The sequence below is a fragment of the Musca autumnalis genome, unplaced genomic scaffold (assembly GCF_047663935.1).
Source record: "Musca autumnalis isolate F117 unplaced genomic scaffold, ASM4766393v1 scaffold_5, whole genome shotgun sequence".
In the NCBI taxonomy this organism is placed as follows: Eukaryota; Metazoa; Arthropoda; class Insecta; order Diptera; family Muscidae; genus Musca; species Musca autumnalis.
Genome location: NW_027412088.1, coordinates 2929451 through 2948671, shown reverse-complemented (window position 1 = coordinate 2948671; position 19221 = coordinate 2929451). Strand labels below are relative to the sequence as shown.

Genomic DNA, 19221 nt, shown 5'->3' with positions numbered 1-19221 from the left:
TGATTGTAGTACTTGTGATTACGACTTTTTATATACACTCCGGTTCATCTGAACAAAACCAAACAAATTTGCCTACAAATACCGCCATATCTAACGATAGGAGAGGAACTGTACATTATATTTTTGTGGACGTGTATAAATTCCGAAACGCCATCAAACTGCGTTTTTTTTAATTATTGCTCGTGCATTGTAAACATATGGTCTGTTCCAGAACCTGCAAGAAGCTACTATTTTTTACTACGATAACATTTTTTCCTTTATGTTATCGGAAAAAAATAGTAAAAATTAGTAGATTCTTGCAGTTCTGGAACACACCAATATTTTAAAATGCACGCCTTTGCAAAATGTACCTAATGCATCAGTTTTCTACCTGATGCCTATTTTGAGTTTATTCTGTGTTTCAAATGCGCAGCAGTGACGTTCTTGAGCGCAATACTTCGTAATAATTCTGTATCACTGCGATATGGAATAGTGGTCTTGAAAAATTTAAACGTTTGACTATATAAAATGTCCACTTCTTTATATCGTCACCAGAAATGCCAGACGTAACCCACATGAAATTAAAAATACCGTTTTTGATGAAATCTGATACATAAAGCGAGGGTTTAAAATGCTAACGCCATGCTAAAATGTACATGTAGCAACAAATTTCACAAAAAATATTGCTAGCGATGCTGACGCTATTTGATATTTTTGCTCTACAGGTATGCGATGAATTTCGAATCGATTTGCAATGAAAAAAAATTGCCCAAAACGAGTGAATTGTTTTTAGATGTGACGGGATCCGCATTGAATTTCAATTCCACGTTGTTTCAATTTCATTAAATTCCCACAAACCAAAAAAGGACTTGTGATCCCTAATCTGCAGTTGAAACAAGAAAAATAGAAATAAAAATACTTTTCTAGTCTTGGCGATGGCAAAAGACGAAAAAAATGTAATAACAAATAAAACTAATTTTTTTCTTGTTTAAATTGGCCTATATGGAAGTTTAGTGTGGAAATTCTTGTCCAATTACAAACACTGCAAACAACATATTAAGCGGATGTCTTCACTAATCTAGGGGAAAGAAACATGTTCAAAGTAGATTTTTTGATCCGCGTTTTTTTTATCGAAATATCAAATATTTTCTTAACAAAATATGCTAAATATAAGTCAAATAAATTTAAATTTATCTATTCTATATCCGTGTTTAAATTTCAAGCTTTTTTTCTAAAAAAATATCAAAATTCATTACATCGTTTATAAATCGACCACAAAAATATGACCGTTTTCAAAACAAGAAAAATAAACTATTATCGAATTGCATCACACGTCTTTTTGATAAATTTTTCCATAGAACAAAATGGAATATGAAACCGATATCGAAAACAATTCGATGTCGGAAAATGTAGATGCATCACACCTACAGTCGTTTTTGACTCGTTTTGAGCTCGAAATCGATTTCCATCACATGATAATATTATTAATGAACTAATGACGATAGTGGCGAAAGACATTTTTTGTGGAGTTTCTTGATGTTTCTGTTATGTACCTTTTCCGTTCTTATTTCTTTGTTATGTTTGCGACTCGATATGTATGTAACTGTTGATAAACATTGTTGTCTCGTGTTTGGCAACCTGCCCCCATATGTTGTCTTTATAAACACTTATTGTTTATATTATACGTAGCATTTATATCGAAATTATTTGAAAAAAGCAAATATGAATTTTATACAAAGAACATACAATTATTTTTTGGAACAAAAAATTTTCTTATTAAAAAACATTTCTCGAAACTATTTTTCTTGTGAAAAAAAACCATTCACCAATTGTTCGAAAATGATATCGTTTTCGAACTTTTGACGAACAAAAAAACAATGTGCTTGAGTACACACGCAAAACATTTGCCAAACATTCGACAGTCCAAACCAAACATCCTAGGAGTAATAGAAACTTCTATACCAAATTACAAAGCTCTATCTTAAAAATTGCGAGCTGTATCTTGTGGGCCGATTCCGTACAGCGAGGCGAGTCGTGTCGCGTTGCCAAATGCAATTTTTCGATTCCGTATGGCAATATCGCCTGACGTCGTCAAATTTTGTCGCCGAAATGTTCATTTTTCGGCGACAACAAATTAGCTGTCGCCGTACATTTTTACTAACGAATAAAAATAAAATAAAAAAAAAAAATAAAAATAACTTGTTATCAACGATTATTTTCTATCGCTGTACGTAGTGCATTTTTTAAATTTTGTCACAGAGACGATAGACGACGCGACATGACTCGCCTCGCTGTACGGAATCGGCCCATTGATTTCAACAGACGGACGGACATCGTTATATCGATGTCATCAGTATGAAGCTATTCAAGTCTGTTTGATATACTCGTTAAACTAGATGTTCTCGCTTCTACCTTTCGACTTCTCACCAGATCATGAAAAACTCTTCTGACGTGCCTGGGTGGAGGAAGCCTGCCCACTACATCGTGGAAGGGATGCTCACGTCGGTAACTATATCGACAACACCTTGTGTTGATGTATGAAGTTGGCCCACTGCTGTCATAAGGGGGCCTTGCAGTCCCCAGTCGGCATTCAGGCAGGTTTGAATAGGTCATCGACGAATGAATTGTCAATAAATGTACATTTTTTTTGTACATGCTACTTTTTATACATTACTAGTACATACAGAACAAAATTAAACAGATTTATCTTTAGTTTATAGAAAATACAATTTTCTTTATTTAAGCTGTCGTGTAAATGTAAGTTATTGCAGTATTGCGAAAAATATATAAATCTTGATATTTATAATTTGATTGTTTGAATTTTTTGCTTGCAAAAAATTATAAAATAAAATCTATGAAAAATGGAAATACTTTCACTTATAGCATTTTTAATGAACATACAAATATTGAAATTGTAATATAATATACGCACTTTTCCCGCTACATATAAAATACATATATACATACATATACATGTATAGATATATTTATGTGATCGCGGCCGTAACAAATAAATTAATTTAATTTATACCATTCCAAATTATCGGGCTTATTCGATGGTGAATTGAGCACATCGTTCATCATAATAATATTATCATTAAGCTGTAAAGTCGTGTCCAAATTATCTATAATGCTGCCATTTTCTGAAATCGCGGTAATAGAGCAGGTTGTGAGAAAGGGAGGTTATGCGTCACGTTCATTCAACTTACCACTTATACAGTCCATACTATTATCCATATGAGTTATAAAGTCGTTATTGACGGCAAATGAATTTGATGAGAGGCTCAAGCCACTGTCACTCGATTCCTGTCGAGCGTGGTTGTCGCCAGATAAGAAGGGGTCCATGTGTAAACTTATATTGTGCTTATTCAATGATTTCTGTAAACAAACGACAATTATAGATTTTAGTGTGGTCTTAGATGTCTAACTTCGTTATTTGTTGTACAAACCTGCCCAGCCTTCTGTTTGAAAATGTCCGAATCTTTATCGATTTCTGTTGCGTTAACCCAGCTCATCTCCGTCTTAGGTTTTAATTCTTTTTGAATTAAAATGGCTAAAGGACAATTTCATTAGCAAAATTTGAGAACTGCTACCTGCCAGAAATACTTACGAAATCTTGGGTCGCTTAGCCGTGGATCATTCCATGATGTTGTACGGTCAATATGATTGATAAAATAAACTTCTCCAGTTTCAGTTAGTGCTTGTTCCCAACCTTCGGGTAATGGTCCCAAATTGCTTGAAGTTAAGATATTTTCTCCAGCTGCTGTCTTACTTAAAGCCCTGGAATTGGCTGAAAAGAAAATATCAGGTTTTTAGTGCATGCAGTGTCTACCAACACAATCTTCACAATACTCACAAGCAGCATTCAATGCCTGTTGTTGCTTAAATTGTGTTCTTGGATCCTCCCATTGTGTTGTTTTTGTTGTATGACTGAAAGCGGATAATGCAAAAACCATTAAATTTTATTTGGAACAATGTACGTCATAATTGCGAAGGATAAGCGAAAAAATGAAATAACAAAACATAGATTCGAAATAATGTAAAATAAATTAACAACAGAGTTTGGGTGCGTACGTAAAAATAAAAACTACAGTCCATTTTTGCGTCTGATTGCTTCATTTAATTCTACGTTTACCATAACAAACAAAAGAATAAGGCAATAAGCCAAATATATGTCTTTACATTTCTTCTCATTTAGATTTTAAACTATTAAAATAGAACATACAGACATATGTGGACAAATATTGCAAAAAATGGTTAAACAACTCCCATATAAAATGTGCTGTGTTTTGGTAAAAATGAAAAAAACAAAAAAATAATTTTGGAGCTCTACTATTGAGGAGATGTCTTTATAAACGTTTGATTTTTTTTCGTTCTCAGTTCTAGGGGTCATCACTACCTTTCAAGCAGATTGTTTGGATATTAAAACATATGAAAAAAACATATTATATTCATGGTAGAACAATATAAGGTAAAAGCAATACAGAACTGGGCTGTAACGTTAGTGTCAAATTCCATATGACATTTTATACATTTTTTGATGAAAAATATATCACCCAGAAAAAAAAAACTATTTTTCGTAAAGACTTCTTCATATCAATAATATGTAACCTCTTCCAAGTCCGAACAACGTGCCGCACACTGTAACACCGCTTATAGAAGTGGTATAATAATTGGTAATATGTGTGGTATTTTGTTAAATTTGAAAAATTAAAGCTCTAATAAACATGTGATTTTTGATTTCAGAAACAAAAGTTTGAAACAGCTTCTCCTTTTTCAATGAATTTTTAGCGACCCCAAACATTTTTGCAAGAATTCTACTTTCAGTGACAAATTATCCATTTAGTGGAATGATGTGGATACTTTCAAACTGAAAATGTAACGAATTTTCATTCATGTTTTGCAAAATATTCAATCAAATGTGAAAACATTTTTATATATTCCAATAATTTTATAAATTCCATTAATTTTTGGACATTTCCTTGTTTTGTGTACATGCACAGTTGACACTACCATTACAAACAAAAACAAATTCCTATGTGGTTTTTTCTTGAGTTGTATTTGTTGTAGTATTTAAGGCCTGCGTACATAAGCTGCCTCGCCTGCTTACTTCTGATAAAATAATAAAAAAGAAAAGGGCAACCCAGTTCGAAATTTGCTCGGCCTTCTTTATTCTTTTATTTTTATTATGTCAGAAATGAAGCAGAAAAGCAAGGCAACCAGGCAAGGCAGCTTATGTACGCAGGCCTTAACTCTACCTTCTTTGTTCTACCATGTATTATATTATTGGAGTAGTTCATTATTACCTACATTAGCACAGAAGCACTATATATACAATACTAACCCCCTGTTTTTGTAACTATTTTTTGTTCGTTCGTCTATATTCGTAATAATTTGGGCATCCATAGCTCAGCCTCTAGATGACATACAGATCTAATTCTTCGTAGGCACGTTCTATATATTGTTAAGAAATCCTCATTCAAAAATCAGCGTTCCACATTTGCGCTAAGGCGAGTAAATTGATCTACAAAATTTGACAATTCGTGTGAGAACATAAAATTTTTTTAGAAAAACAGGGGGTAAATGTATCGTAATCGTAAACCATATTTTATTAAAATTCCTTCACATTTAAACTTTCAATATCTACATTGTTCATTGTTCCAAATAAAATTTATAAATTTATTGGAGTAGTTCTCAATCTGTCATATAAATATCTAGAAAGTATTAGCTATAAAAAATGTTACTGAAATAGTCCTCAATCTATAGAATCTACAATTTTTTTGCCGTACTGAAACAGTCCAATTGATTCCTATATTTATGCCTCGGAGTAGTTCATTAATTTTTTAAACAGACTGAGTATTAATCGTAAATACATTAGAGCAACCATTTTGATTTCCTACCCCCTAATTTTTTTTTATTTGACCCAAAAACCATTGTATGGCGATAGGTTAAGGTTAACCCGTGCCAATCTAGCGATCTTTGTTTCCAAAGTGATTTCTGTGAATTTTCACGCAAATCTTGTAAATGCAGCAATTTTTATCCAATCGATGAAAAAACTTTACCAGTTCATTATTGTGGATAAAAAACGATTCCTACAAATATTTTTGAATTTTTTTTGGGTCGCTCTATTGTACATATTAGTTTTAATCTTTAACATATATGAATTGTAATTACTACATAGTAGTTCAAAATGCAATTGAACTTTAATCGGTCCATAGGCTTATATAACACAAAATGAAATAAATAAAATAAATTTTAGCTTTTCCATTAAGATACGGGAGCAACATTATTATACCTTAATATCTGTCAAGGTATTTTTTTCTATTAATATATGTAACGTTGTATGATAATATTTATTACCACCCAGACAGCATTTTTTTTTGAAAATTATAATTAAATTCGAGTCCTTTTTGATCCGGCTGCACGATTAAAAAGCTGGAATATGAGCTCATTTTCTGATCATAAATGACTACTTTGTGGGGAGGAAAACTTAACCTCAGGCGACTCTTCTAAACAAATCACAAATGAGTCTTCCTCTGCATTAGTTTCGAGTAATTTTTGGCCATTTTCTGATGGTATATAAAGTCTTTTTCGAGTCGTATTTCAATCATTTATTGGTGATTTGTTGATAATTTGGGACTCTTTTTCGAGTCTTTTTAGAGTCATGTTTATAATCGTTTATGAGTCTTTAGGGAGTCATTTATGAGTCTTTTTATTAGACGAAATAAATTGAAATTTTTTTCTTTCCTTTGTTGTCTTTTCCGCTTTGTTATTTCTTTTAATTATCCTTTATGTTACGCGGTGGTTAGTATACTGCTTCTTCGTTTCACTTGGCAAAACCTAAACATGTGTTTGTCTATACTCTTAATATTATACGTAACATTTATATCAAAGTTTTGTAGAAAGTGTATATGAGAATTATTTACAACCAAACAAAATAAAACAAAACAATCAGTTTTTAATCACCTAACTGTTCAAAATATGATCTGAAGATACATAATTATAATCGCTTTTCAAACACCTGCATGACCCTTTTTTGATTAAGCATTTTTCAATCTTCAGATGATCAAAATGTGACAATAAATAACGAAAAAATAGTCGCATTTTAAACGCCTCAATGATTTATCTGTGATTGCTACGCATTTGTTGTTGTATTTTAAATTGAACTCTTTTTAATCATTACAGGCAGTCACTTTCGAGACCTTTCTGATCATACAAGCGACTTAATCAGCTTTTGATCACCAAAAGGACTCTAAAAAGTCTCCGCAATGTGATTTTTGAAAAAGCAATCTTCCAAATGCTAGCTGGCTAGCAGTCCTAACTGTAGCAATATTAAAAAACATCAGTAATTCATAACAAGTTACTTTTAAATAATAGTTGCAATTATTGAGACTTTTTAAAAAATGTGGTCTTCGTTGAGTTCTTCCGCCCACTGCAATCTGTCTCTCACGTTTTTTTTTTTTTTTTTGTAGTTCTACTTTCTAAGTTTAGGTAACCTGTCTGTAGTTTTAAGTTTTTTTTTTTTAAATCGCGGTATTTTTCTTCCGAAACACCTATTAATTCCCAGCAAAATTAATTGGAAGTAGTCAAATGTGGACTAGTTCTTTCACGGCATGTTTTGATGCAGTTCTAACGGAGTCGTGAAAAAGGCACTCCATTCCCCACATTTTACGCGCATTCAGATGCGATCCAACGAAAGACATCTATATCTCACATTTTAACTGAATCCGGATGCAGTTCAATCAGAGTCGTGAAAAATGCACTCCAATTCCTTACATTTAAACCACATTTGGATGCAATGCAATGATTGGCACTCCGTTCGTTACATGTTATTAGCAGTTGTTAGAGGTCCCTACAAGTACATACGTCAGTTTGTACAAACTTAAAGGCGCGTCGGCATAAATTTTTCGAAAAGACGAAAAACGTGTTAACGTTTTCAAAAATTTGTTATAAAATAAAATAATTTGCGAACATTTTTGCGTTAATTTATGAGAAGACAATTTTTTAATGGAGTGCTGTTGGAGAACATATCGAAATCTTAACTGGCGCTGGGAAGACAATATAAAAAAGCTTTTAACATATGAAGCAAGAACAATGCAGCTTGGATTAAATGGAGAGCGGTGGAAACAAGTTGCGATATGTACAAACATATGTACACCTCCAAATGCCGCCTGAGAACAGCAACAGGCTGCCTGCTCATGACTACAATGGACCATCTACACGAGGAGGCAAATATTCTTCCAGTGCAGCGACACAATTCCATGCTTTAGTTGCAATACCTGATTGAGAGTTACCGTGAGAGCCATCCCAATCACCATATGGTGGATAGGCCCCGTCCATTCAGGCAGATCAAGGAGAATCTTCATCATCTAGAAGAAGAGGTCGATCGTTACAAGAGAGAACCTCTAGATCAACAAGCATATGAAGCGCGTTTGAATAGCATTCATACGGCCACAGTTGCAGATGTCATAAGCAGCAACAGTTTGAATGCGGTCCTCGCAGCTGAGGAGCGTCAGCTGCCACTGAAAACCAGAGTAGTTTTGGCTCAACTAAGCTAGGGATGCTACAGCCATCTGAATTACTATAGGGCAAGGATCGACAGCACTGTGCAAAACATATGCCCAACATGCGGCTCAGGCCCGCACAACACACGGCAACTTTTCGACTGCCCCGCCAAACCTACTCAACTTACTCTAGTGGATCTGTGGTTACGTCCCATCGAAGAAACCACGTTCCTGGAACTGGAGATTGACCCAGATCCAGATTAAGCAGAAGAGAATATACAAACATATAATACGAAACAAGGGAACTTTCGCAACTTCAGAGTCCAATATCTCGGAAATATGGACTTTCGTAACAAATGTTATACATACTTGTGATTAGGGTGACGAGATCTACCTATGAAAATAATTTCATCCCGATCGGAGCTTAGTGGGTAAACTCGTCTTATGCCTATAATTCAAAACACTGTTACAACAACAACAGTTGTGATTGAATTTAATGAAGAAATTTCATAGTTTGTGTTAATGTAATAAAGTTCGTTATATTTGTCATACCCCCATTATTATAAGTCTTCTTTTGTAATAGTTTGTATCTACCGAACAGATTTATAGCGTTCCGGTTAACTTAAAGTTAAAAGTGATGATTGAATTTCAAGGAGGAACTTCTTCGTATTAACTTTCAATGTAAAAAATCAATTTTTAATGCCTCCAAATTGGTTTATTTTGCGTTTTCAAATCCATCAGATTGCAAAAGAACACATATAATAATGACCCATAGGCTAATGTATGAATAGACAAAGAAATCCTCTCAGTCAAATTCTCTCATTGAATGCGAATTGAGTACACAGGAGGAATGACGCTTCTTTATTCTCTTTATCTTAACTTAGCTATTGTACATACTACTTTATCTCAACTAATCTACTACATTTACCTATTTGAATGCAACTATGTGTGTGAATACGACTATGTGTTTTATGAAATGTATTGGGTGTGTTCCTAATTCTGCTACAGCTCGGCCAGCCTGACGACTATGACCGCCCTGGTCACACGGGGTTAAGTTAAATAATCAAAGGGTAATGTATCAATAACAAGATTAGAAAATATTTACAATACTTAGCCTAAATTTATATACAACTTACTACTATATACACTACGAGCCAGAGCAACCCTGAGCCCCGTTGCCTAATGTAGATATAGACTAATAAAAATATAGTTTGAAGCAAGGCATATTTATATAAGATAAATGCATGAAGTACAACAACTAACAAATTTACAAAAACAACATTGTTGTTATAGACAATTTAATGTCAAAGAAAATATTGAATAATGGGGTCGTTCTAAAAAACATACATAAATACATGTTGAAAATCCTCTAAAATAGAACAAATTTGAATTAAAATGTAAATATAAAGCATTCAGAACTGTCGTAGGTCATTGTTATTACACGTTTATGATGAAAAGTAGTATTTCATGGTAGCAAATTTCAAACAAATTTCATTTTTGTGCATTGTTCAATTTAAATTACTCTCAGAACGACGATAAAATATGTCCCATCTCTAACAAATGAGAGAATTTATCGAAATAAATTTATTATGACAGTAAAAATACAAAATTCCAAATGTATTAAAAACCCAAACATTTTTAGAAAAACTGCAAAGCATGAATGAAAAGTAAACAGTTTAACGACTAGTATACATTCGAATCATATCAAATTTTGAGAAAAAATAGAAGACATGAATGAAAATAATATAAGCTCTTTTCCAGAACCTGCAAGAAGCTACTATTTTTTACTACGATAGCATTTTCCCCTTTATGTTATCGGAAAAATTAGTAAATTCTTGCAGTTCTGTAACAAACCAATAATTTAATATTAAATAGATATTTGAAAGAAGGACAAATATTTTTTCATATCAATTATATTTAAACGTCTTTTGGCTGAAACTTTCTTAAAAATCAGTAAATAAAAGGTATGAAAATATGAATCATGTTGCTATGAATTGTGTACCATGTCGTATGAACGGGTTAATTCGTGTACGTAATTATGAGAGCGAACAACGTAATTCATAGTCTGGTATCAACATGGCATAAGTCTTATGCCTGACTATGAAAATTTTCATTAACATGAAAATGTCCTGTAATCTTATTCTTTGTGTTTAAATTCGTAATTCTCAAACCATTGTAATAGCCCGTTTCCATGGTACGTCGTTCGTTCTCTATTCGTTGTTCGACCCATAACTATGAATAAATTACTTATTTCCCCACACAAAATTCTATGAACGAACGACGATTTTTCTACGTTGTTCGATTAGAAATACTCTCTGAACGACGAATAAGTATGTCCCATCCCTAACAAATGAGAGAATTTATCGAAAAAATTAATTATGACATGTCTAAATTCAGAATTGAAAAATTTGTTGAAAACACAAAAATTTTTAGAAAAAAGAATAAAGATGAATGAAAATCAATGAACTAAACATTTTATATATATGCAGAAGGAAGATGGTTGTGTTTCCTTCATAATTCCACACACATTTCTTGTCCATTAGTTCAAAATCGCGTAAAAAATCAGAAACAAAAAGGAAACAAATAACTGAAAGTCTGTATACACAAATATTGTTGTGACATGTCTCTCTCTCTTTAATTTTGAAAATAGAAACATATAAAAATATATTGAAAATACAAAATTATTCAGAATTTATGTAAAAAATGAACGAAATGCGTGTAGTTAAATATAGAAGATACATTTGAAGGAAAGTCTATTGCTTTTCCTATCCATTTAATGTATAATTTATGTGTTTTCGGTTCAAATTTTCGTGAAAACGAGGAAACAAAAATTAAGCAAATTTTGTTTATGTTTCTGTTAATTACGAATGGTGTCGTGGAAACGGGTTAATTCGTGTACGTCGTTCGACAGGCGAACAACCTAATTGAAACGCTCGTGTGAACATGACATAAAACAATAAAAATGTCAACATTTTCCCAGCTAGCATTTGGAAGATTGTTTTTATTTCAAAAATCACATTGCGCAGCCTTTTTAGAGTCCTTTCGGTGATCAAAAACTGATAAAGTCGCTTATATGATCAGTAAGGGACTCGAAAGGGACTCCCTGTAATGATTAAAACGAGTTCAATTTAAAATACAACAACACATGTGTAGCAATCACAAATAAATCATTAAGGCGTTCAAAATGTGACTATTTTTTCGTTATTTATTGTCACATTTTGATCATCTGAAGATTGAAAAATGCTTAATCAAAAAAGGGTCATGCAGGTGTTTGAAAAGTGATTATAAATATGTATCTTCTGATCATATTTTGAACAGATAGGTGATTAAACGATGATTGTTTTTTTTTTCTGACGATAATGGTTTGGTTGTATATAATTTTAATATACACTTTCTCCATAACTATGATATAAATGGCACATATAATTTGAAGAGTATTGACAAACGCATGTCCAGGTTTTGTCAAGTGAAATTAAGTCCCGGGCCACACTAGAGTAATTTCAATGAAATTTTGACATGAAAGTTTGCATTTTTTGGGAAAAATTCATAATTTCAAGAAACTAGAGTACACGGTTTCATGTGTTCTGCAATTTTGCTTTGTTGCAATATTCGTAAGAAACAAACAGACCGTTTTATTTTACATTTTCTTTTACTTTCATGTCAAAATTTCAGCGAAATTACTCTTAGTGTGGCCCTGGACTAAGAAAGTGAATGAAGAAACAGTGTACTAACCAACCGCTAACAAAAAATAATAATTAAAAATTATAAGAAAGCAGAAAAGAAGACAAAACATAAAAGAAACAAAAAATCATACCCGTTTACGCATGGGACATACAATCCTAACACATCAACACCTAATTAATAAGAATATGGATAATAAATGTCCCAAATGTGAGCTGTTGTAGACGTCAAATATATACTTGAATCTTGCAGCATCCTATCTCAACAACAACGCACTCTTCTGCAAAGCAGAGGATTTGATTTAATAAAAACTATTAATAATTAAAATAAAAATTCAATATTTATGTACATAAAACAAAACAATATTATTATCTAAAAAAATCATAATGTAAAAAATAAATTTTGAACAAGCATGAGCTGATGGCCTTTGTAGCTAATGCTCTTGTACTCCTTTTTGTAATTATCCTTATATTAACTATAAGTATAATTCTAAATAAATAATAAATAAAAAAAATCATAAAAAGAAAATTCTTTTGATTTTCTTCTAACGACTCATAAACGATTATACACATGACTCAAAAAGACTCGAGAAAGAGTCAAAAATTAATCAATAAATCAGCAATAAATGATTAAAATACGACTCGAAAAAGACTTTATATACCATCAGAAAATGGTCGAAAACTAATGCAGAGGAAGACTGATTTCTGATTTGTTTAGAATAGTCGCCTGAGGTTACGATTTCCTCCTGACATAGGAGTCATTTATGATCAGAAAATAAGCTTATATTCCAGGTTTTTAATCTTGTAGTCGGATCAAAAAGGCTCGAATTTGATTGGGCTGGGATCATACAATTCCACATGAGTGTGTGGCCGTCAATTAAATTTTAAAAGAAAATGGCAAAGAGTTTTCAGTGAAAATGTTCATAGTCTGGCACGAGACAAATTAGATGGCGATTTTATTGTCCTCTTGATATTAGATAAACTATAACGTTTAATAATGTAAAAAAAATAAACAAAAATCTGACATTAAAAACAAACTGAAAGTACATGCGAACTTATTTTGACAAACTAAACAGATTTACTTTCACCAAAATATTAAACAAGATTTCATTTAATATTCTTATTGAAAATCTTATTAGATTTCAAAACCTAAGGTCACACACTAAACGAAACGAGAATACAACACATTACCATTATTGTTGTTGTGTTTACTGCAACCTGTTGAATGTGTTTGGGGGTAAAAATAGTTTCAAGTGTTAAGTAAAAAACAAATCGAATACATTTTTTGTTGACAGTTTACGTAGGGCAGACAGTTAGTTACCTTACTTTGGAGTTATCGTAATTCTGAATGGTGTAATTAATTGTTAGCAGCATGTAGAAAGATTATAAGGTTCAAAATTGTATGGGTTTGGTTAGCAATAACACGTAAATTTCAATATTACAAAATAAGTGACAAAGAAAGTGGCATGTACTCACTTCAAATAATAGATTTGCCCATCATGGGTCTTCGCCTGTTCCCATCCGGGTGGTAGGGGACCCAATTCATTTTGCAATTGTATCGGACTAATAACATCGTATGAACGTTGCTTCATATGATAGGATTGAAGGGGAACCGAGGATCCTGTTCCCGTTATCCCTATGTTAAGACCAGCTGCAGCGGCCACAGCGGCAGTGGCTGCATTGTATCCCAGCAAATTGCCAGGAAAACCAGGCGCGTTTGTTGCATTGTTTCCGGCACGTGCAACGTCACTCTGTTGCTGCAAAAATGGAGTTTCATCTGTTACATTTCCACCGCCGTGTATATTATAGGTCTGTTGAAGTGATGCTGGGCTACTGTGGGCACGTGAATGGCAAATTTGTAGACGTGGTTCAGTTTGAGGTGCAGCTGCAGTGGAAGTAGCTGATTGCGAATTAATTGTCGATGTGGACTGTTGCTGCACCTGTACAGCCGTTGCTGCCGTTGTCTGTAAATCTGATAGGGAAGATGCCACTGATGTCTGATTAATATTGGGCTGTGAGCCACAATCATAGGCGGAGTCAACACTATTAGCTCGCGAGTGTGACACTGTTGGTGACTTCGGACTGGCAGCGGGTGGAGTAAAAAATGAATTTGGCAACTTGCGCATGCGGAAAGGCACTTGTAGGGGTCGGTTCGATTCGCTCGGATTCAGGACGCTGTCGAAGAGGGCCCGCAAATTCTCGTCAGAGTTTTGATAATTACGAACGACCAGATTAATTGAAGATTTCGACGCAGCTGACGTCGAGTCATCCGTCTTAACGCTGCATTTGTTTGCGTCGTCACTCGCGCTGGACTTACTCAACGACATTCTTGTGTGTATTTATACAAGAAAAAACAGGTCGAACAAACTATCGTAAATGAAAAAATTGTGTATACTCTCCGTTTTAATTACGTCAAAAAGATGGCTGGAACAACATTTCCAAATGCAAGCAATTCCTCTACGAATATTCCACAAAAGTTTTATCGAAAATTATTGAAAAAATTATTCGATATTGTTTCTTTTTATTCATATACGCAATATTTAATTAGGAAATGAACCAAACGAAACGAACAAAAAATATTCTCACAAAGTTTATATTTAACTTCAGTGTATTGGTATTTTAATTTGTGTGTTGCCACACTTGACAATATTCAACATGTTGCCATACAATGACTTTTTTGACAATAAGATGGAGAATGTGGGAATCAAGGAACTGAGATGGGAAAATGAGGAGAATGGGGGAATCAATGCTAGTAACCCAGCAAAATCTTATGCCAGACTATGAAAATTTTCATTAATTCTCGGTCCACACTAGCGTGAATTTCATTAAAAAATTTCATGAAATTAGGCTTTCTTAAATCGAATTCCCCACTACAGCAATTATATGGAAGTCGATCTAGAGACGCATAATTTCATGCAATTTTTTCAATGAAATCACTCTAGTGTGGACCGGGACTAAAAAATTCTTTGTTATTCTCGTTTAAATTTTCATTGGCGTACACACACATACTCTTATGCCACACGGTGAAACTTGCACTGAAAACTTTCCCAATTTATAGAGGTTTTTAGGTCGTGTTCCCCACTACAGAAATTTCATAAAATTTCTATAGCATGGAACTCGATCTAAGAACGCATGCCATGGTTCAGTTAAAAGAATGAATAACTCATGTGTCAGACACTGAAAATAACACATGAAAATATTTTAGCTTTTAGGAAGGAGCGGAGGTGAAGGAGCTCCCTTTCTCCCTTCTTACCCATAGGCTTAAAACATTTTCATGAAAATTTTCATAGTCTGGCACAAGACTAAAGAAATTCCAAAGACATCCCAGCAAAAAATTTTTGAAGTTGTGCGTGTGGAGTTATGATTTCACAAAATCCTTCGACGCAATCCACACGAAGTTATGAAAAATGCACTCCGTTGGATACAATTTATAAGCAGCTGCTTTAGAGCAATGATGCACAAAATGATATGTGTGACTGTAGTATTTGTGCCATGAATCGACGCTAGAGTACTGCTTTGTTCATAGCTGCTTTAGAGATCCCTATAAAAATTTGCTATAAAATATAGAAATAAAAACTTAAGTTGCGAATATTTTAGCGGTAATTCACGAGACGGAAATTTTTAATGGAGTGGAGTCCAGTTGGAGTCCATGTCGAAAGTTGAACTAGTGATGGGAAGGCAACATAAAAAACCTTTAGGATAATGAAGCAAAAGCAAAGCAAAAAGAGAAAGTAAACTCAAATGTGATTGAATTTAATGGAAACTTTATTTTATTTATTTATTTATTTATTTATTTATTTTATAATGTGTATTGCGATGAAGAAGCTAGCAAGCCTATATGTATCGCAACGCTCAAACTACTACAAAATCATACTTCATAGCATTACAAAACAGACTTAAACTCATTATTAACACTTAAATAATATTTCTAAACAAAACTATGATGAAAAAAGGCAAAAAGGCTCCCCAGCCAAATGTATAAGTTATTCTGTTTGTAACCTATTGTTGATAATATCAAGACATTAAAATCAATACAGATCGACCATTATTCAAGTCAGGCTTCTACCGATTGCATAGTGTTCAAACTTCTCACGAAATACTTTACGCGAACAAGAAAATTGGCGCAGCTCAGGGGGAAGATGATTCCATAAACGTACAGAGCGAACAATAAATGATCTTTCGTACAACGTTGAGGAAAAACGCGGAAAAATTAACTGCACATTCCTCCTATATCTGGAAAAAGATAGTCGTTCTCGTAACAAGCCAGGCAGGTCTAAAAGGACAGATTTATAGAGGAATGAAATAACACGCTGTTCTACAAATATCTTAAAAGGCACTCCTAAAAAATTGGTAGCATGAACAGAAATATGTTGTGACCTACGCAGATTATAAACGAATCGGACAATCATATTAAAAAGTTTCTCTAATTTAATAAAATTTTCGTCTGTTGTTCCTGATATGACTTCTATACCATAAGAAATTAATGATATTAGCATAGAATACGCTAGATTTCTTTTCACAAAGAAGGGCAAAAAAATATTTGTGGCATACAATTTGCGAAGCATATTTATCACTCTAGGATATAAAGCATCAATATGTGCAGAAAAATCTAGTTTAGAATCAATAATAACTCCTAAACACTTTATTTGATCAATAAAATCAATCGCCAAACCATCAATATGTATGTTCAAACTACTATCAACACGACAAATAGGTCCAAACAGCATAGCTTTGGTCTTGGAAACATTAACTACCAAATGATTGTTTTGCAACCAACTCGAAACAGCTCGTAAGGTATTATTCACATTTAACTCTAATTGAGAAACAGTCTTACCACTGAAAAATAAGTGAATATCATCCGCATACAAAAAAGGACGACATTCATTGCTAACAATACAACTACCAATATCATTCATATAGAGAATAAAAAGAAGTGGGCCCAAAATGGATCCTTGGGGTACGCCACTATATATATTACGCCTTCTGGAAGCATTATCGTTAAGAGAAACATACTGGGAACGTCCTGTTAAGTAAGAGGAAATCAATTTGCATGATGTTAGATCAAACATATATTTAGTTCTTAGTTTCTCAATCAGCGTTGAATAATCTACTCGATCAAATGCTTTGGACAAGTCCAAAGCAACGAGAATACCACTGTCGCCTCCTTCAATTGTCTCCCTAACTAGATCCGTGAGGTCAACCAAAAGAGAAGTAGTGCTGAGACCACGCCTGAAGCCATATTGACAGTTGTAGATAATTTTACGGTTATCAAGAAACATTTGAATTTGTTCTTTAATAAGGTGCTCCGCCACCTTAGAGAGCGCTGGTAATATACTTATGGGTCTCATGTTTTCAATCGTATGAAGTCCTTTAACTTTAGGGATAGGAACAACTCTTGCTACTTTCCACGCATTGGGGAAGACTGAAGTAGTAAATATAGCATTAAAGAAATGAGTCATATATCTTGATATATATGGGAAAATGAGTTTTAGAAATTTTACAGGTATGCCATCTACACCAACTGATTGTGATTTAACACGCTGTAAAGCATCAAAAACATCAATTTCAAAAACGCAGTTAAATGAGAAAGTATGTACTTGCAACATCAGCAAACTCTAAACTACCTACATCTCTATCACCATTACTTTCTATAAAAAAATCGTTTAATGCATTAGCGTCAAAATGAGCATCGTGATTGTCAACACCAACTACACCACAAGCACGAAGATGACTCCAGATTTGTGTCGGTCCAAGCCTACCAAAAAATTGCATATAATACTTCCTACGTACACTTCTAAGTACAGACTTGGCCCTGTTTCTAAGGCCACAGTATGCTAACCAATTTGATTGGGTAGGATAACTCAAATAGTGCCTATATGCCATATCTCGTAGTGATTTCGATAACATAATAGATCTACTTTTCAACCATGGTTCCGAACCGGAAGAGATGCGTTTTCTGACAATAGGAACAAAAGAAAACAGGTTATTGACAAGAGCATCTAAAAACGACAGCAAAGCATTAACGTCCGATGTTAGGAATATACTACTAAAGTCAGTGCCAACCAAATAATTATGTAGGCTATCCCAATCAATATTATGGTAGTCGCGATACTCCACATAGTTTTGAGGGGTAGAAAAGTTAATATTGACTGCACCAAAAATTAACGAGTGATGCGAAATTGCTGGACATTGCGCTTGATCAGAGAAAATTAAGGAACACTCACTACTATGCACAAAATAATCAATTAACGACACTGTGTCGGTTGCAAGATTAAAATGCGTAGGCAACGAATTATGTCTGATGGAAAGGCCCAAACGAAGGCAAACATTCCTCATGTCTCTCGATTTAGATACATCGAACAAATTGCAGTTAAAGTCTCCAACAACAATAATCGATTCATATTGCGACAAAATTTCTGCATGCATCTCCTCAAAGCTAGAAATGTTCCCATGTGGCAGATAAACTACCCCAAAGAGAACTTTCTTAACTCCTAAAACAAGCTCAATAAATAGAGACTCACACACACCTGGTTTTGCAGATCGAAAAATAACGTTGTTTTTAACGCCATTTAAAATAAAAACGCCAACGCCACCACCCCTAGTACTGGGCCGATCGTTCCGGACGAATGAATAACCAGGAATGGCAACTGATTTGGAAGAAATATACGGTTTTAACCAGGTCTCTGAAACTGCAAATAAGGTCAAACCGCTATTAGTAATTAGACTTTTAATTTCACATAAGGTGGTATTATGGTTAGACGGACGCAAGCTCTGGCAATTCATGTGTCCGAAAGACAAAGAATTCGAACAATGACGCAATCTGTTCTTGAAAAAAGAAGAACTACCAACAATAGGGCCAAGGTTGTCATTAACTGCAGTCATAAATCAAAATATATGTTAACATGCTGGGGAACCTAATTGCTGGAATTACAGAGATCATTATTAAAATAATAAAAAAAATTAGAAAAAATAATAAATAAAATAATAAAACAATAAAAAAAAAGAAAGAAAAAACTTGAAAATATTTAAAATTTGAACTCAAAAAAGCAAATATGGAG

General features: G+C 33.6%; 1 protein-coding gene across 1 annotated transcript; it reads right to left on the bottom strand.

The window, feature by feature from the left end:
* Nucleotides 1–2687: 2687 nt before the first annotated feature.
* yki (Transcriptional coactivator yki) lies at nucleotides 2688–14848 on the bottom strand. The gene is made up of 6 exons (XM_073991743.1): nucleotides 13640–14848; nucleotides 3836–3909; nucleotides 3590–3769; nucleotides 3429–3532; nucleotides 3189–3357; nucleotides 2688–3122 (listed from the first exon to the last, which is right to left on the bottom strand). Exons 1-6 carry the CDS (start codon nucleotides 14488–14490, stop codon nucleotides 2995–2997), a joined length of 1506 nt encoding a protein of 501 aa, XP_073847844.1. The 5' UTR covers nucleotides 14491–14848; the 3' UTR covers nucleotides 2688–2994.
* Nucleotides 14849–19221: the final 4373 nt, after the last annotated feature.